The 19,452-nt window shown below is 41.2% G+C and overlaps 3 protein-coding genes across 3 annotated transcripts; 1 reads left to right on the top strand and 2 right to left on the bottom strand.

The window, feature by feature from the left end:
- Positions 1–1,467: 1,467 nt before the first annotated feature.
- Positions 1,468–2,466, bottom strand: LOC131693483 (brachyurin-like). Its single transcript, XM_058981341.1, has one exon. It carries the CDS (start codon positions 2,427–2,429, stop codon positions 1,542–1,544), a length of 888 nt encoding a protein of 295 aa, XP_058837324.1. The 5' UTR covers positions 2,430–2,466; the 3' UTR covers positions 1,468–1,541.
- Positions 2,467–11,919: 9,453 nt separating this feature from the next.
- On the bottom strand, positions 11,920–13,124 carry LOC131693482 (brachyurin-like). The gene is made up of 2 exons (XM_058981340.1): positions 12,223–13,124; positions 11,920–12,056 (listed from the first exon to the last, which is right to left on the bottom strand). The coding sequence occupies exon 1, from the start codon at positions 13,109–13,111 to the stop codon at positions 12,224–12,226; it is 888 nt and encodes a 295-aa protein (XP_058837323.1). The 5' UTR covers positions 13,112–13,124; the 3' UTR covers positions 11,920–12,056; position 12,223.
- Positions 13,125–13,791: 667 nt separating this feature from the next.
- On the top strand, positions 13,792–14,811 carry LOC131693480 (brachyurin-like). The gene has a single exon (XM_058981338.1). The coding sequence runs from the start codon at positions 13,812–13,814 to the stop codon at positions 14,703–14,705; it is 894 nt and encodes a 297-aa protein (XP_058837321.1). The 5' UTR covers positions 13,792–13,811; the 3' UTR covers positions 14,706–14,811.
- The last annotated feature ends 4,641 nt before the right edge of the window (positions 14,812–19,452 follow it).

The raw sequence follows: 19,452 nt of genomic DNA, 5'->3' as shown, positions 1-19,452 counted from the left end.
CAACAATCCTGCCTGTCTCCGCACTAACACAGCATCAAATACTGACACGGTACACAAACTTCAAGCCTATTCACGGCTTGCACAGCTTTGGTTACTACAATCAATCAGCAAACACAACCTTTCAAGGCGAAGGCTAAAACTGTTATGAAGCTCATTGATTGATGGCAACAGTCTCACGTAAATCGGACGAAAGATTACGACTGTCGACAATTGACTACTCTCCGTGGAGGGAGTGGGACAACGCGGAGAAAGGAAGGTGGATCCACCGACTCATCCCAAATGTATCGGCCTGGGTACATAGGAAGCATGGAGAGGTGAACTTCCATTTGACGCAGTTTTTGTCCGGGCACGGATGCTTCCGGAAGTACTTGCATCGGTTTGGACATGCTTCGTCACCCCTTTGCCCGGAGTGTGTGACTGTGCAGGAGACACCGGAACACGTGGTCTTCGAATGCCCTAGATTCGAAGAAGTTCGTAGGGGTGTACCTGGTATGACAGTGGACAATATCGTCGAAGAGATGTGCCGTGACGAACATACCTGGAACGTTGTCAACAGAGTGGTCTCGAGCATACTCTCCGAGCTGCAGAGGAAGTGGCGAAGAGACCAACAAGATGGCAGCCCAAACCCGTTCCCTGAGACATTGGGGTTTTGTACATTTTCCCTCAGGTCTAGGGTTTTCCTGAAAATTTTTTTACTGCTCCCTAAAAAAAAAATACAAGCATTGTCCCAATTTGTCGAGCTGAGTCGATTGGTATAGCAAACTCGGCCCTCCGGGCCTCGGAAATTTGTTCAAGGCTTGAGCGAATCCTATACATTTCTTTCTTAAGAAATGTAAAATTAACAAAAACAAATCACATTTTAGTAGATCGAATTTGGGACTCATGCAACACCTACGGTATCACCGGAGTTTGTGACTTCGTCGCAGGTTGGAAGTCAATTGTAGGAGAATCACCATCGTTATCTATTGATTTGCTATTATAAACACTAATTTCATATCGCGGTTGGTATTCGGGAACATGTTGTATTGGAAAATCCAACCAAGATTGCCAATCAGCTAAAAATTTGACCGATATACGTTGATTAGTCGCCTGGTAGGTGTGACATCGAAAATATTTTATAAATAGATTGGTTGCCACTTATTTACGTTAAAACAACTTATACAGGGTTACTACAAAATTCGAAATGCGTAACTCTAAAACTTTAGCTAATATAATGGGCCTACATTCATGTAGACTGGCGAAAGCATTTATCAGTGAAATTTAAACGTTATAGAGCAATTAGGAAATCCACTATGCCAATAATTTCAATTTAGGAAATACGACGTACGCTTATAAGCAAGCAAGTAGTTTTGCAATGAAGAGTGATTTTCAAGCAATAGGAAGTCTTATTTTACATTCTAGTTACTGTTCCGGCATTCTATTTCAATTTTGGCTGAAAATATTCGAATAAAAGCAAACAAATAAGACTTATCTTCTGAATGATTTCAAAACGATTTATTGCTAACCATCATATCGAAAGCCACTACCAAGGAAACCCCTTTTTACGAGAAGTCCGAGTTATTAACGATCCATTCGCGGAAGAAGGTAACACGAACGTATACCGAGGGCATTCCGATCGAGCAACCGGCAGCGGATCCGAACGAAACGATACCGACCTGCAGAGAACTACCACCATCGGCAACAGTCAGAGGACCACCAGAGTCACCATTGCAAGCCGAACGACCGCCAGCTCCGGACATGCAAATGTTTTGGGCCTGAATAATGTTGGTGTTACCACCCCAGCTGGAAAGACAATCGGCTTGGGTCATAACTGGATTGGAGGCGAACATAATGACAGCGGAAGTGGCCTGGCTGGCATCTGAGGTACGACCGAATCCAGATACAGTAGCGGTTTCACCGGCGAATTGGCGACCGTCGCTGGCAGCTGGAATGCGAGTAGGTTGTACACGGTCATTGAACACAATGGCACTGTTCAAGCGGACAACGGCGATGTCGTTTCTGATGTTGGTCGGTGTGTATCCAGCATGAATTACAATTCCAGCGCTACCGAAGGCAATTCTCTGCTGACTTGGCTCAGTGTTGATTCGGTTATGAGCTCCGATGATGGCAGTTCCTCCGAGAGCGTTCTGAACGCAATGGGCAGCAGTCAGGATGTAGTTGTTTGTCAGCACGGATCCTCCACACAGACCGGTACCCGCGGAGAAAGTACTAAGCAGAGCGATCTGATACGGGAACTGACCGGGGGTTGCTTCCTGTCCGTTGGTGACTCGACGCTCTGGGGTAAGCTTACGCAGGAACTGCCACTCCGCCGGCAGACGGGCCCAGTAATGATCGAACTCTTCGATCGGTTTCACCTGGGACCAATCGATATCGATCCATTCGGCACTGGCCACGGCCAACAGGGCAACAACAAGCAGAAAACTCTTCATCCTGACTATGATAGCGTTTGAGGCGCAGGCTAGCTTTTTATACTGAATTCTAATCCTAATCACGATGAGGAAGACTACATTATCTTTTCGACAGTTGAAAGTCGCTGTTATCAAACCTACAAAGCTTTTATTCTAATCAGTTAAAAATTTGGTAAATCCATTCGAATTTTATATCCCTTGATTGTGCCCAATCATCATTTATTGTTGACTACAACTTTGTGCTCGTACGGACGGTAGTCGCGGAAAAGCTCACTGTTTTACTGGGTTTTTACGACTACTAGTGGCATATCAGTTGGTTCCGTGAATTGCGGGAAATTATTGATCTTTAGTTCATATTGACTAATAAGAATGATGTGTATGAAAAATGTTCCAATGCTGGTAAAATTGTAACGTTTTCACGGTGAAATAAAAAAAATTGTTCACAAAAAAATTGCTGGTGGTACAGAGCGAGTTAGTCTATTCTGTTAATTTCCATACAATATGGCAACATTTGCAGGGCATTTTGCAAATTTGCATTGCAAAATGTTGAAAATTGAGCGAGTGACAGAGTGAATCTCCGAAGGGACCTCGAAGAAATTCGGTGTGCATCATATTTGAAGATCTACTAAGCAGCTCTTCTTCACACCATTCCCCAGGTAACTACAAGAGCATTGTCGAAATTTTTACAATAACATGTTAGTAGACTCTTTTTTAAGAAAAAATCTAATTTTTCACTAAATTGTTCTACAAAGAATTGAGCAATCCAATAAAGAAAAGGCTCTTTTCGTTACCTTGAGAATTATGTGGACAGATGCAGCGCAAAATTTCAAAACGCTTGGTTCAGTAGATTTTGACATGTATCCCCAAACAAGATTTTTTCAAGGCGTCTCCAAAGATTCACTGTCACTCGCCCAATTTTCAATATTTTGCAATGGAAATTGGAGATAACCTTACCCTTCCCTTAAAGGAACTGACAAATCGGTTAAAAATTCATGTACAAACATGTGCTTGGAGAGTGCTAAGGATATTCAAACTCATTTGGAAAATATCAAATTTGAAATTCCAAGAAATATTGCATTTTTATTGGCTCGTAATATTGTATTTGTCTCTATGGATGAAACGTTCCTTATACTCTCTCTTGCTCTCTCTCGCTCTCTTACTATCTTCCTCTCTCTGTGCTACGAATTAAACGAAGGTATTAAACAGATCGCATCGAAATTACGCGTATTTGGATAAATATACAATAGCAGCCTCTGCACTGATAGGTGAATAGATGCCAAAATCAGAATTAATCTTATCCACTCCAGAAACACTTTATTTTTAAAACGTTCAATTGACACGTTACGTCACATTACGAATAGATGGTCGAACTTGCTGAGAGCGGCTGAAATGTTGCGACTAATTGCATCTTCAAGTTGCTCATGCAAACTGAGCTTTAGAGAGCCAGGATATGTGCTGGCAATGCATACGTAGTGAAGAATCATTCCTCCTTTTTTCCGAGTATTTGTTTAGCATATCCCAAGCGTTTTGGTTTGAATTACCAAAGCTTTCAATGAGAAGAATTAGTCGTAAAATTTACTCTTTATAATGATTTCTCACGAACCATTCCTTCTATGTTAAATGTTCTAACTCTTGTCCAATTTTAATCATTTCAAAATGCTTACATAGTGTTATTTTTATCATAGCACAAAATTTTTCGATTAAAAGGTTAAACCTCTTAAGTAATTACCTAGTTATCTGGAAACAGCCAACTGTCACCTGGGATATTCCAGCGAAGTCCCGGATCGACAAATTTGTAGTTACACTCATTGTGAAAAAATGAATAACAAAAGTCAAGTACAAAATGAATATTTCCTTGATTCAACATTATTATCCTGAAGTTGATCAATTTCATACCAATACTGATAAGAATAAGTAATATTTTTTAAACCGTTTAAACAGACATGCTGCACTTATTTAAATTTTTTGGAGTATTTGACGAATTTCGTGCTAAATCGTATTCAGAGTTGGCAGCACCCTCTCAGATTTTAATGAAACTTTCTGTACGTGAGAACTTTTTTTTCGAGAGTTGTCCTACTGGAGGTTCCCGTCAGAATCACATACTACAATTTGCAGACGAGACAGGCAATGTCGGCCACTAAAACACTGCATTAGGCTAATTGTAGCGGGCCGTGATTCTGAATGTGATATTCATTGTACGGTTTCGGGTATGTGCGGGCGTAGGGATTCGCGATCGCGTGTATAATCGCGAAGAGCTCGAGCATTTGTACGTTAACGTGTTCGATAGCGTGTGCGTTTGTATGCCACGTGTGCTAACGTGTATGTAACTTCGCGTATATGAATTCCATTCTATAACCGTGTGCCTTTCGCATATTCGCGTGTGTTCTTGGATAATCGCGCGCGGACCGTGAATCTAATACTTTATTTTTTGGTGTACTGTTAAGATGCTAAAAGAGTGTGAGATCCTCCATATCACTAGAGTGCCCGGTCGCCATGGAACGCGTTGTCTAGTGGATATTTGCTTTATTTTTTGATTGGCCCCACTGAATGTATGGACCTAAGTTTTTAGGACAGATAGTAACGGTTTCAGGACGTGACAGATTCATGAGCGCGCGAAAACGGTTCGTGTTTGAGACAGCGTTTGAAACTTCGTGAGTGCTAATACGTTCTCCTTATTACCGGGATGTTACTAAGTTTGCGCGATCGCGAACGTAGGTGTGCGTTGTTAATCGCGAAGGGCTTAAGCGTTCGTATGCTAACGTGTTTGTCACGTGTGCTCGCGTTCATGTGAGTTCGCGTGTACAAGACTGGATTTTGTAACCGTGTGGCATTTCCTATATACGCGTGCGTTCTTGGATGGACCTTCATTCGGATAGTTTTTGGTGGACAATTCACATTCTGACAGGGAGTAAGTTACCCCATATCACTAGAGTCCTCGGTCATGTCACCATGTAACGTGGTGTCCAGTGAGAGCTTTCTTTTTTTTAATTGATCCAATTGAAGGCATGCACCTGGTCTGCTGATATCAAGGATAGAAACATCCGGAAGTGACCGATTCATGATCGTGCGAGTGCGGGAGTTTTTAGGTTCACGATTGAGACCGCGTTTGAAAATTTATAGGAGCTGAGACATTCACTTTATTACCGAGATGTTATCATGTTGGCGAGATCGCGGGTGTAGGTGCCGGGGATGGTCGCGAAGGGCTCAAGCATTTGTATATTAACGTGATTGTCACGCGTGTATAATTTTGATTTTATAATGATGTAGCGTGTATTCTTGTTTGATCGCGCGCGGACCGTGAATCTTATGCTTAATTTTTAGTGTATGGTACAGATGGTAGTCCATTTCCCTATGGGAAAACTTGAGTTCCAGGTCATGTCACCATGGAACGTGTTGTTTAGTGAATATGAGCGTCACTTTTTTGATTGGTTCAACTGAAGGCATTAGCCCAGACTGGTAAAACTTTCGGACGTGACCGTTTCATGATTGCGTGAGTGGTGGATTAATGTTTGAGACCGCGTTTGGAAGTGAAAAGATGCTACGTTTACTTAACGTGTTTTCATGTAGGCAAAATCGCGGGCGCAAGTATATGTGGATTACTGCAACTGCATGGTCGCGCCCATGGCCAGGCCTGTGTTATCGCGAAGGCCACGAGCGTTTGTACCTATATGAGTATAGATAGCGTATAGTAAAGATATACTGATAAAAGGAATCATGACATGCCGAATAAAGAAAAAAAGATGGAAAGAGGATGACTAGAAGTGTATAAATTGAACAATACTATTTTGGTATACATAAATAATGGAAAAGCAAACTAATAGATGCACAAATGAAACAGACTAATGAAGTAGAATAGAAAAACACATGTAACATGCAATTAAACTGTTGTATATTCATCATTAACGACAATTGTATGCTGTTAGACTTTCATCATGCTATGCTGACCGGGAATGGATGACTCACGTGCGTCGGTAAATTTATGTTACCCTAATTTATCCAGCCCGACTTTCCCCAATGAATAGAACCAAATGCTCAGATTGATCAAAACAAGTATTAGCCACTATTTTGTCATATACGTCAGTTCTGCATCCATTTCCTGACCCAACTGTCACAAATACTCAGACGAATACATACATAGATAGACATACGACTAGCACATAACAGTTGTACACTGGTACAAAAAACTACGATTATCACAAAGCTACAACTAATAGGTTTCTACTTATTCTACTTTATTAAATTAATTTAATTATTAAATTAATTTAATTAGTATGTGCACGATGACAAAGTCGACCGATAAATGGACACATAATGACTCCCTCCGTGAGCCCCGTCCACGAATACCACCAATAGAACAATATTTGCAAACATAGCACACAGCAAAAGTCAATCTACGTCGATCCTCCAGTCGGCCACGCCACCGCGCATAGACCAGTGGTTTAGCATTGGTATGCGCTGGTGCAGAGTATGAAGCAACATATAACATAAAAAAGGCAGATAAGCCCTCTCGGTCTCCTCGATGCACCACTATCGAGGCGTAATGCAATACCCATCTTAAAGCAATTGATGCTTGATGATGTTTGCAATACCGTCAAACCCCTAAACCTTGGGGAGGGAACTTTCTGTACGTGAGAACTTTGACACAAAAGGCCACTTTGCATACTTCGTTTTTTCAAAAATGATCTAGACTGTCTTTTAAAAAGGGTCAAACTTTTTTAACCAATTCTTTTCAAATCCTACCAAAAAATGTTGTAGGAGTGATTTTCACAAAATTAGTCAAATTTTTGATTAAAAATATGGAAAAATTTCTTCTTTGACTCCTACACTGAAAAAAAATCGATTTAAAAAATTTAAAGTCGATTTACAAAAAAGCCCCGTTCTTTGATTTGGACGATAGGTAATTATGTTCCCTACCTAACGACAAAAATTTAAGTTGGGCACTTTTAAGGAAAAAAAGTTATTTAAAAAAAACTTTTCCTTGTCCAAACTTAATTTATTTTTCAGTGTATTTTTGTCGAAACCTAAATCAATGAAAGTCATAATCATCTCAGAATCCAATTTCCCAACTGCTAGCTGCCTGATACATGCAAAAAGTATCAGTAACGAATTTGGTATATATTCATAACAAACTTGAATGAGGACAAAGATGAGCCATGTAACATCATCGATATGTGCGAGATTTAACTAAATACCAGTTGGCCGTGTACGAAGAAGTATCTTGTCTATGTACCCGCCCGGTAAGTAGAGATTGATGGTGTAGTCTCCAACAGGGGCCTTAATTGCGAAGTATGGGGTTCGCTCCTTCAAGTACCCTTTGTTGCAGCCAGTAAAAATTCTGGTTCGCTACGGCTGATGTCAACGTTTCCTTGTACACTAAAGAGCGAGAGTCTGACCATCTCATCTCATTTTACATCTTTTAATGTGCCTATAAATTTCCAAAAGAGGAAAGGCTTGAGTGTGTCCCTTGAAGGGTGCTGTTACAAAACCGAAGTAAGTGGTTCCTGGTCTCGGTAATCTTAGAAACTAGCAGGAATTTCCACATGCGACATCAAAAACCCCAAGTGTCCTTATATTTCAGTCCCTACATTTTCCTCCAGGTTTTACACAATGCATTTGCATTACGATGTACACGACGCGAACAACCGTGAACAGTCTCCTACCTCGTGGTGGGCTAAGATTGCTTAGAATCATATCAGCGAAAGGGACTTTTGAACGTCGGATCGCCCGAATTTTTCCAACGCTACAAATGCAAATGAAAAACTTGATGAAAGCTGAAAAACGCGATTACTGGCACCGGTCCGTCGACGGATTAACGAACTGATTATCAGAGAAACAATTTTTCGTGTGGTCGCTAGGTCCTACGTTGTGTATTCGATTTATCCTGTGATTGGTTCGTCATATGATGACAGCTATGCATCGCTTTTGTGCTAATTATTATGACAGTGGTGGTGAGTGCAATCATAAAAGAGGCTGTGCTGCCAACATGCATCGAAATTACGCCCATTTGGAGAAATATCCAAAATCAGCTTATGCTACTACGTGCTTAGATGGCCACACCCGGAATCATTTATTTATTTATTAATTTGATCTTTTTTCACCTGTATTGATCTCTATGAAGTATTATTGGGTGGAGAAAAGCCTATTTGAAGATAAACTTTTAAAGCAATCTTCGAATGCGCGAAAAAATCCCATCATCTTTTGAAACTAGCTTCACAAACGTTTTCAAATTTCGAATTAAACTATATCGGTCGAGTGAAAACCCAGGACAGTGGAGCGTGGACCCCTATACACCCCGTCACTCTCGCTTTGCCTGACAAAATAATTTCCAGGCTTTTGGCAGTCATAAAAAATTTCTGGGCGTCTGGCAGACAGAGCTCTGTTTTTCGTGATAATTCGATCGCAGTTCTTACTACACCATAATCAGCGATTGTTTCGAACTATTGATGGAGAAATCAGCAATCCTCAATTGAGCAGATGAGATGAAATATTTTGGACTTGTCTGCGAAGGACCGACGAGAGGTTTCAACGCAAATATATATCATTGAAGTAAAGTAGAAAGATCAACGGTCCTAAGTAGCTTCCCTGAGCTAATCATGGCGAAATTCAAATAATAAAGTCAATCGGTGCGGTGAACCTTCCCGCTAGAACTAGCAGAACTGTGACAGCGCCAGATTTTCTTCCAAGCGAACTACATTCAAATAACCAAGCAGAGGTTAGAAACAGCCATCACCCAGAGAAATGGGTAGGGAAATCAACATATTCGTGGTATATCTACCCATCGTCGAGTAACGACGAATCAAATATTGAAAGAATGTCAATGAGACTTTTCTCATGGGTTTTAATAATTTTTTGGGTATAGCCTGCATCACTAAAACGGTCTCAAAATTGAAAAATATCAAACCAATCTCGTAAAAAGAACATATATCCAAAAAATAGATAACGCCTATGAGAAAAGCCTCGTCGATATTCTTCCAATATTTGTTTTAACTTTAGTCGACATTGGTCAGGTATACCATAGCCCATTTCTTTAGGAAATGGTGGTTTCTAACATCTGGCTAGAGTTTGTTAACGTATCTATACCAGGGCCGTCTAATGACCACGCGGGGCCGCTGGGCACTACTGAGCTAAGGGCCTCCTATAATTGAGCTACACCACAGGTGAGTAGGATGATCGAAAGATTCTCAACATCGCGGAGCCATTTCCACTCCATGAATCGCCTGATTACTCAGAAACACAAATTGCGTCTCCGTTTTTTTGGAGCTAGCGAGATTCTGATGAGATGAAATCGAATGCAAATTTGTGGGAGCTGTTCAGGTAATAGTGGTAACTTCAATAGTTGCGTCAAGTACCTCAAAATCAACAGCCAATACCATCAATGAGGAAGTTCCCATTCGGGACCCGTAAGGGTAAGAAGGAAGACCGGTTCAGGGTTAGAAAGTTATGAAAGTCAGATAGAAAGTTATGATATTCCACAAAGTTGTAAAGGAATAAAAGGACTTTTTGTTTTCACTTGAAGATTTCGGAAATTCTCCGCATGGTGGCGGTAGTGAGCAAGTAATTTAAATGGAATACTCCTATCTGTAAAACGGTAAGAGATGGAGCAATATGATGTTCTACAAAGTTGTAGAGTAGCAAAAAATACTTTCTTTTCTCATTTGAAAAATTCAAAATTCTGCCACATGATGGAGGCAGTGAACAAAATTAATTCAAGGTAATACGCCTACGAAAATTAACAAGACAAAACCTCTAAAGCTTTGGGAGTGCATTCTCTTTAGTTGAGATGGTCGGTGTTAAGTCAGACCGGACCAAGTCGCAAAATATCAAAAAATGAGTTAATGATAGCACTGGATAAAGAATTTCTTCATCTACATTCCACTTTTACCAGATTTGAAATATGAAACAATAAACAAGAATTATGGTAAACATCATTTTCCAATTATAATGTGAAGGATGCTGCGATTCAAACTTTAAACGCGTTTTTCTCGAAATCAATGCACTGTCACTTAGTCCGGTCTGACCTAACACTGACCATATGTTCAGCAAAGTATTTTGGTTTTATCTGTACCTTATTTTGATTGTGTAAATAAGGTTGGATTTTCACCACATAAAATCACAATGATTCGATTACGAACTGGCTTCGGTCGAATATTTTGAAATCCGGTTTTTCGTCATGTATGCTGGTCTCTAAGCACCGGAAATGAAAATAATTGCCTGCTAGTAGCAGGTAACTACACAAACTGATTCATCCACCAGCCGTTTACAGCTCACAAATATTTTCTTCGTGGTATTGTACATCCCTTTGAGGAGAAGCCCTGTACGCTCCAAACAGCTCAACACGAATGATAATGAAGCAAATCTGTAGCTGACCTATATTTAAAACTTTTCATCATTTTGGTGTTCAGTTTGTGCACCATATTGACGGCTCTGACCGAGATGAGCTGAAATTTTTCATCATTTCCGATCAGTTTTCGGAAGATTTTTCAAAACAGTTTTTCGTTTTTAATGCATGTCATACAAACTTCAGAATTTTATACAACATTGTTCAATTTATTTTCGACAAAATGGCAAACAAATTCATTAAATCCATGCAGTACAGAAAAAGATATAAGCGTTCCAAACTTTACATGACTTTCCTTCCGAAATTGTGAAAAGTGCCCGTAAAGGTAAGTCGTTATTCATGACAATAGTAAGGTGTAATTCATAGCTAAAGGGTTACGCTGCGGTACATTTTTTAAAGAAGCCAATTTTTTATAGGCCTACTTTGGAGTCCTAACAATACAAGCACTGTTGAGTTACTTAACTCTCCGTATTTCCAAAACCTCATATGGACTACCATTATAAAGTATTGAGTACAAAGTACCAGAACCGACAGAAAATTCACCATCCGGCATTCAAATGATCCTAGTATCCTTTGTGTACTACCAAAATATCAGTTCCATACTCGTACAACTAATACCAAATTGGGCTCGCAGCACATGATTTGTCTCGAGTCGACCAACGAGCACCGACGGCACCAACATACACTACATCTCTGCGGCGATAGCGAGCGATGGAACGTACAAAAAACAAAATGCCGATACCCAGACAGTTCCGTTTCTATAGCGAGAGCGATCGACAAGCACCGACAGCAATGTTGCAACTCTCGCAGGAGACGATCCACCCGTGCCGGAAGATCCGAACAAAGCAAAATTCAAGTATCTTGTGATGTACCCCCGACTGGGCAGACAGCGCAGTTGACATGCACGCTTTGCTTGTTTGCAAGGTAATAGGAGATGCTGAATATAATAGAAGCACCGCGCGAATTGGATTGTAGCCTACTTAGGTATTTATTCTATTCGCATTTTGTGAACTGCGAATGTTTCCCCATACATTTTGGCCAGAAATCCCATACAAACTTTAAGCTCTTTGAGGGAGGGGTTAGCGTTAACCGATTTCGCTCAAATTTGGATAGTGTCATTTTTTCATGATTTGGAACGACGCTAGATTAGTGATTTCCAAAATGGTCGTTTATTGTCACCCTATTGGGCACGGTTGTTATCTTTGCTTGACGACACGTTTGTAGATTACTCCAATAATAATTGCGGTGCTCGGTCGAGGTAGAGAAAATATCAACATAGAGAGATTTTTACTCGGCCTATCTGAAGGTACCTACGAAATAATCGAGATAGATAATATTGAGATAGGACAAGTCATCTGTAGATGTTGTAACATTAGTCACTGAAACTAATAAACTAATGATCCATCATTCCCTTATGTAGCAGGATTTCTCATAATGAAAAAAGTCAACAATAATATAAAAAAAAGTTCTGATTACCCTACGGTTCTACCACAACATCGGAGTTTTCTTCGATCCACTCCAGGAAGAAGGACGTGCGGGCAAACACTGATGGTATTCCGATCGCACAACCAGCTGCAGATCCAAACGATACCAGACCGACTTGCAGCGAGAATTCTGTCTCCGGAATGGTGAGTGGACCACCAGAATCACCTCCACAGGACGCTCGACCGTATTCTCCGGATAGACAGATATTTTGCGGCCCAATGAGGTCAACGTTATTGTCCCACCTTTCCAAACAATTTGCATTCGTTATGATCGCATTATACGTGTATCTGAGTACATCCGAGGTTGCCAGGCTGTCATCCGAGGTTCGTCCAAATCCAGAAACGGTTCCAAACCATCCAGAGAATGTTCTTGTATCGGAATGGGCAGGGAGCTTTACCGGTTGCACGCGATCATTGAAAACTACTGGAATGTTGAGTCGAACCGTGGCCACATCATTCCGGAATGTCGTTGGATTATACTGCGGATGGATGTTGATGCCGTCGGAGCTGAAGCTGCAGGATTGCTGGGTGGGCTCATTGTTCTGACGGTTGTGAGCCCCCATCAAAGCAATGCCACCGGTCGCATCCACGACACAGTGGGCAGCGGTTAAAATGAAATTATTGCTCAACACCGAAGCACCACAAAGGGCGGAAATGGAACCGTAATCGCTGATCAAAACTACTTGATACGGAAACTGGCCAGGATAGGCTTCCTGACCGTTGATCACCCTCTGGTTGGGCATCGCTTGACGTAGTGCCTGTAGCTTTGGTGGTAAGCGTGCCCAGTAGTGATCAAACTCTTCGATCGGTCGCACCCTGGACCAGTCGATATCAGCAGCGACCACAGTCGCTAGCATCGCCAATGACAGTAAACACTTCATACTGGGTTTTTTGATTACGTATACTGCCGGCAGTAGCGTTGGTATCAGTTTTTATAGCTCTGAACGGGTGGGCTTATCGGAGAAGATTTCGGTTATCTGGGGAATTTTCGGGGTAACTTTTGGTGTCGTAATGTGGTTTAGAGTGGTTGTTGGAAGATTGCTTTCCAGTTGCATTTGATGGAGTGGATTGGACTGAGAACGTCTTATTGAACCGAATTGGGATAATGTTCGATTATTTTTGTACACTTTGTCATTCGGTTACAATAATTTACTTTCAAATTTAAAACTCATCATTTATACTCTATCGATTTTATTGATTCATCTAACATTTTTTGTTATTTTTTCTGAAACTGAGATTTTTTGACAAAACTGTTGGTAGGAAACGATGTTGCCCGAATTGTTTGAAATCTTTGTTATGAACCTTACGCCATTCACTTCTTTTGTCTGTGATACGCTCTCAAAAATACCAAATGTGCACTATCAAGCAAATCAGTCATCAATCTTATCAATTCACGTTGAAGTACGAAGGAAAAAATTTGCCTATTTCAGGTTTCCCAAATCGTAACCTCACGTAGCAAAAAAATTTAATCCGTGCCCTTGATTATCGAATTGACCTCCCTGATGATAACCCTCGGTCATGAACATATATAAGAGCGATCCAATAGTCACTTAATATCAGTAGTTGTTGCAGTTATCCAAGATGCAAACCGGGTTGGTGCTTTTATTAATTGGTGCTCTAGCTGTGGCCAGTGCCGAATGGATCGATATCGATTGGTCGCAGGTAAAACCGATCGAGGAGTTTGATCATTACTGGGCACGTCTACCGGCAGAATTGCAGTTCCTGCGTAAGCTTACACCAGAGCGTCGAATCACCAATGGGCAACAGGCAGCCGTTGGACAGTTCCCGTATCAAATCGCTCTTCTCAGTACTTTCTCCGGAGGTACCGGTCTGTGTGGAGGATCAGTGCTGACAAACAACTTTATCCTGACTGCTGCCCATTGCGTTCAGAACGCTTTCGGTGGAACTGCCATCATGGGAGCTCATAACCGACTCAACAATGAGGCCACTCAGCAGAGAATTGCCTTCGGTAGCGGTGGAATCACAATCCATGCGGGATATACACCCACTAACATCAGAAACGACATCGCCGTTGTCCGCTTGAACAGCCCCATTGTGTTCACTGCGCGTATCCAACCCGCACGTATTCCAACTGCTACTGATAGTCGGACGTTCGCTGGATTGACCGGTACTGTATCTGGATTCGGTCGTACCTCAGATGCCAGCCAGGCCACTTCCGCTGTGGTTATGTTCACTACCAACCCAATCTTGACGAATGCTGTCTGCCTTTCCAACTGGGGTGGTAACGCCAACCTTATTCAGGCTCAGAATATTTGCCTATCCGGAGCTGGTGGCCGATCGTCTTGCAATGGTGACTCTGGTGGTCCGCTGACTGTCTCCGATGGTGGTAGTTCTCTGCAGGTTGGTATAGTTTCGTTCGGATCCGCTGCCGGTTGCTCGATCGGAATGCCCTCGGTGTACGTTCGTGTTACCCACTTCCGCGCATGGATCGTTCAAAACTCGGACTTCTCCTAAGGCTTGTACGAACGTTTTCAATTTCTGTTTCTTATATGCCTGAATTCGGAATGGTTTGTCCCAATGCGTATTAGAAGGAATGTAATTACTAAATTGTGCAGTCTAATCAGTGTATTTTATAAAGTGCTCCGAAAGCTTCCTTGTGTGGATGGGTTTATGCATGTTGTTGGGATATTCGGCCAACTAACTTGTCTGCTGCGGAAGTACTGATCGAGTTTGTGTTTAAACGTCGATTGAGTTAACCTACAATATCCACTGAAGGCTCTAGGGAGGGGCACGGGAAGACATGTGACCCCCTATTTATCCAGAAGGTGTTCTAATAGCATTAGCCAACTACAAAAACTCTAGTAAGAGAACTGCGGAGAGAAAAACAGCATTTTTGGCAACGTATGCCGCGGCATTGCATGGCAACACGTCCAATGCACAGTGGGCAAAAAGCGACCCCCAGAGGCACTTAATTAGTCGCCGCGGGATTCCTATCATAATTTATATATGAAAAGTTGCGGAATTTGATAAGAAATCAAACGCACCTAGTTTGGTCCACTGCACGCATCTGTGGCCAGAGCTAGGGGGGTTTGAGTACCCAGAGAACTCCCGGTATTAGGCAAAAAGTGATTTCCAGAGGCACTAAATTAGTTGCCGCGGGATTTCTATAATAATTTATATATGAAAAGTTGCGGAATTTGATAAGAAATCAAACGCACCTAGTTTGGTCCACTGCACGCATCTATGGCCAGAGTCACGGGAGTTTAAGTACCCGGAGTATTCCGGTATTAGACAAAAAGTGATTCCCAGAGGCACTTAACTGATCGCCGCAGGTTTTCTACCATAATTTATATATGAAAAGTTGCGGAATTTGATAAGAAATCAAACGCACCTAGTTTGGTCCACTGCACGCATCTGTGACCAGAGTCACGGGGGTTCTAGTATCCGAAAAATTCTTGGTATTAGGGTATTTTTGTCTAATACCGGAATACTCCGGGTACTCAAACCCCCGTGACTCTGGCCCCAGATACGTGCAGTGGACCAAACCAGTTGAATTTGATTTCTTATCAAATTCCGCAACTTTTCATATATAAATTATGGTAGGAAACCTGCGCCGATGAGTTAGGTGCCTCTGGGAATCACTTTTTGTCTAATACCGTAATACTCCGGGTACCCAAACTCCCGTGACTCTGGCCACAAATGCGTGCAGTGGACCAAACTAGGTGCGTTTGATTTCTTATCAAATTCTGCAACTTTTCATATATAAATTATTATAGAAATCCCGCGGCAACTAATTTAGTGCCTCTGGAAATCACTTTTTGCCTAATACCGGAAGTTCTCCGGGTACTCAAACCCCCTAGCTCTGGCCACAGATGCGTGCAGTGGACCAAACTAGGTGCGTTTGATTTCTTATCAAATTCCGCAACTTTTCATATATAAATTATGATAGGAATCCAGCGGCGATCAGTTAAGTGCCTCTGGGTATCACTTTTTGTCTAATACCGGAATACTCTGGGTACTCAAACCCCCGTGACTCTGGCCACAGATGCGTGCAGTGGAGCAAACTAGGTGCGTTTGATTTCTTATCAAATTCCGCAACTTTTCATATATAAATTATGGTAGAAAACCTGCGGCGATCAGTTAAGTGCCTCTGGGAATTACTTTTTGTCTAATACCGGAATACTCCGGGTACTCAAACTCCCGTGACTCTGGCCACAGATGCGTGCAGTGGACCAAACTAGGTGCGTTTGATTTCTTATCAAATTCCGCAACTTTTCATATATAAATTATGATAGGAATCCCGCGGCGACTAATTAAGTGCCTCTGGGGGTCGCTTTTTGCCCACTGTGCAATGTTATAAGGATAGGCAATGTTTGATTGGATTCGTTTTTTGACAGATAAACGTGAATCCAATCGATCCAAAATGGAGTCACCGCAGTTCTCTTTCTAGAGTTTTTCTATTGAGTTCTACAAGATGACGACACGAATGAACTTATGATGAATGAAGTTCATGTTTGACAATTATCGGTGGTTTGTTTACTTTGTCAATTGCGTGAGTGCGAGTTAGGGCATCGCAAAAAAAATTTTTTTTTGAATTCTCAAAGGCCCCCCCTCTCATATTGTGACAAATGTCAAAGTAAGCTCAGATGCCAAATTTCACATCATTTGGACAATTTTAGACCCCCGCCCACTTCGCTTGAAATTTTTTGAAATTGGTACTATGGGAAAATATGGAAGAAAAATACATTAAATGACATAACTTTTGAAGTAGCAATCAGAAAATTAAAATTTATTCCTCTTTTGGAAGGAAATAATCTAAGTATTTGATTGGAGATATATTTGTTTCTAGAAAAATACGGGAAAGTGGGGTACTGGGTCATTTTGGCCCCAAAATCCCCTGTTTTTAATGATTTTTCTGCTCCGTGATGCAAATCATACATATTTTGTAGTTTTTCTAATGTAAAAAAATCTCAGAAATCGAACGGAACCGTTTTGACCTTAGTCCGAATACGAGAAGTTGGGGTTAAATGGCCTTTTGACATTCATATTAGACTACATCATTTTCTCGTGAATATATCTCTATTATTCTGCACTCAATTTTCATAAAATATACCTTGTTGCACGTGGAAAATTCTTAGGATTATAACAAAAATAGATTCTTTACCGGTAAATTTTTATCATAAAATCGCACATATTAACTCCATTTAATAACAAAATTCTTATTTAATTTACTACTTTTAGTGTAAAATATGCTTAGGGATCACATGAGAAAAGTTTCATTCTTGGAAAAATAGGGGAAGTTGAGGTATTAGGACAAATAATGAAAAAAATGAGATTTGTAGAGTAAATATCAAAAAGTTTGATGTTTCTGAATTTTACCTTTAACGTTTTTATTAAGAATTTTACACGTTCAATAAGTTACATTTTATGAAAATTGATTGAAGAATAATGGAGATATATGCATGAGAAAATGATAAAATTTAATATGACTGACAAAAAGCCCTATAACCCCAACTTCTCGTATTCAAACTAAGGTCAAAAGGGCTCCGTTCGATTTCTGAGATTTTTTCACATTAGAAAAACTACAAAATATGTATGATTTGCCCCACGGAGCAGAAAAATCATTAAAAATAGGGGATTTTGGGGCCAAAATGACCCAGTATCCCACTTTCCCGTATTTTTCAAGAAACAAATATATCTTCATTCAAATACTTAGATTATTTCCTTTCAAAAGAGGTATAAATTGTGTTTTATGATTGCTACTTCAAAAGTTATAGCATTTAATGTATTTTTCCTCCATATTTTCCCATAGTACCAATTTCAAAAAAATTCAAGCGAAGTGGGCGGGGGTCTAAAATTGTCCAAATGATGTGAAATTTGGCATGTGAGCTTACTTTGACATTTGTCACAATATGAGAGGGGGGGCCTTTGAGAATTAAATTTTTTTTTTTTTGCAATGCCCTAGTGCGAGTGCAACGGGTGCTCATCTGTTACATTCGAACTCACGTAACTCCCATGTAAACAAACCACCGAGAATTGTCAAACAAAGTTCATCCGGCTCATTTTGTGGGGTTATGTCGGTTGGTGTGAAACCTAATAGCCAACTACAGGTGGGATGAACACAGTTTCGAGTCTTGCACTAATAAAACCTCGAACTGAATAAATTATTGAAAATCAATTATCAGTTCGGTCTCCACATCCACTCCACACCCGTTGCGATCGGCGTTTCGTTCAGCAGTTAGCTCCGCGAATTTCTTTCAAAGGCTGGTATGTAGGCTCTTCCTCAGCCTTTCAGCTGCTACTTTCCGAAGTGCGGCTATCTTACAAAGTGCTAGTGAAGCTGAAATTCTGGTCCAGTGATCGTCCAAAGATCGGGAATCAACAGAAGTTTTGTCACCACGCACAAGTTGTAAAACTGCCTTGTTCTATCGCCCCGCATAACGGGCCGTCGATTCCCGGCGCGGGGCGCGAAAGGATCATCAACGGTGAACCAGTGGTCTGAAGAAAGTAAAGTGCATAAAGTGTATTTTCTCAGTAAAAACCACAAGTGCAGCGTTGTAAACAATAACAAAAGTTAGTGACGTTTACATTTTCCAACTTCTTGAGTGGGCTTATTGCCCATTTGCTATACTCGACTTAGACACAGCAATCCGGCCGCCCGGTTTCCTGAAATCACAGGTAGAGTGCGTCAGTAGCAAAACCAGCACACAATCTGCCGAGCAATTTTCGGTTGAATACAACAATGGCAACCATCTTTTGGCCTCTCGTGCGAGTTATTCCTTCTTCGCCGAACAGTTTGCAGTATACAAGTTCGCGTGATAGGCAATCACTTCTCATGCGACCGTAGATTCTTCTTACCGGCTACCGTAGATTCCAATACAGGAGTGTGTCCATATATCCAGACATTCGGACACTATAAAATTTTTCTGTTCAAAAATTCGTAACGAGTGATGGACGTTGACACGCCACCCCCTGGAAGGGGGCCGCCCTTCAGTCACTCTATCCCGCGTTTTCTTAATTCCGAAGACCAGATTGACCAACAAACTCTACTTTTGAGAGCTATCAAGGACAACGAAGGAAATACCCGAGATCTGCTAACCAACCCTTTCATCATTCGCCTTTCCCTAAAAATGGTCATCGGCACGGAACCCACAAAATGGATTAAAGCCTCAAAAGAAGCACGAGGTGCGCAATACGTACTAAGAACCTCTTCAATAACAGTCAACGAAAGGCTCCTAAAAATAATCAATTATCAGACGGA

Source organism: Topomyia yanbarensis, chromosome 3 (genome assembly GCF_030247195.1).
Source record: "Topomyia yanbarensis strain Yona2022 chromosome 3, ASM3024719v1, whole genome shotgun sequence".
Classification (NCBI taxonomy): Eukaryota; Metazoa; Arthropoda; class Insecta; order Diptera; family Culicidae; genus Topomyia; species Topomyia yanbarensis.
This window is presented reverse-complemented; position numbering and strand designations above follow the sequence as displayed.

Coding starts and splice junctions, on each gene's coding strand:
- LOC131693483 (XM_058981341.1), bottom strand. CDS start 2,429: ATGAAGAGTTTTCTGCTTGTTGTTGCCCTGTTGGCCGTGGCCAGTGCC.
- LOC131693482 (XM_058981340.1), bottom strand. CDS start 13,111: ATGAAGTGTTTACTGTCATTGGCGATGCTAGCGACTGTGGTCGCTGCT.
- LOC131693480 (XM_058981338.1), top strand. CDS start 13,812: ATGCAAACCGGGTTGGTGCTTTTATTAATTGGTGCTCTAGCTGTGGCC.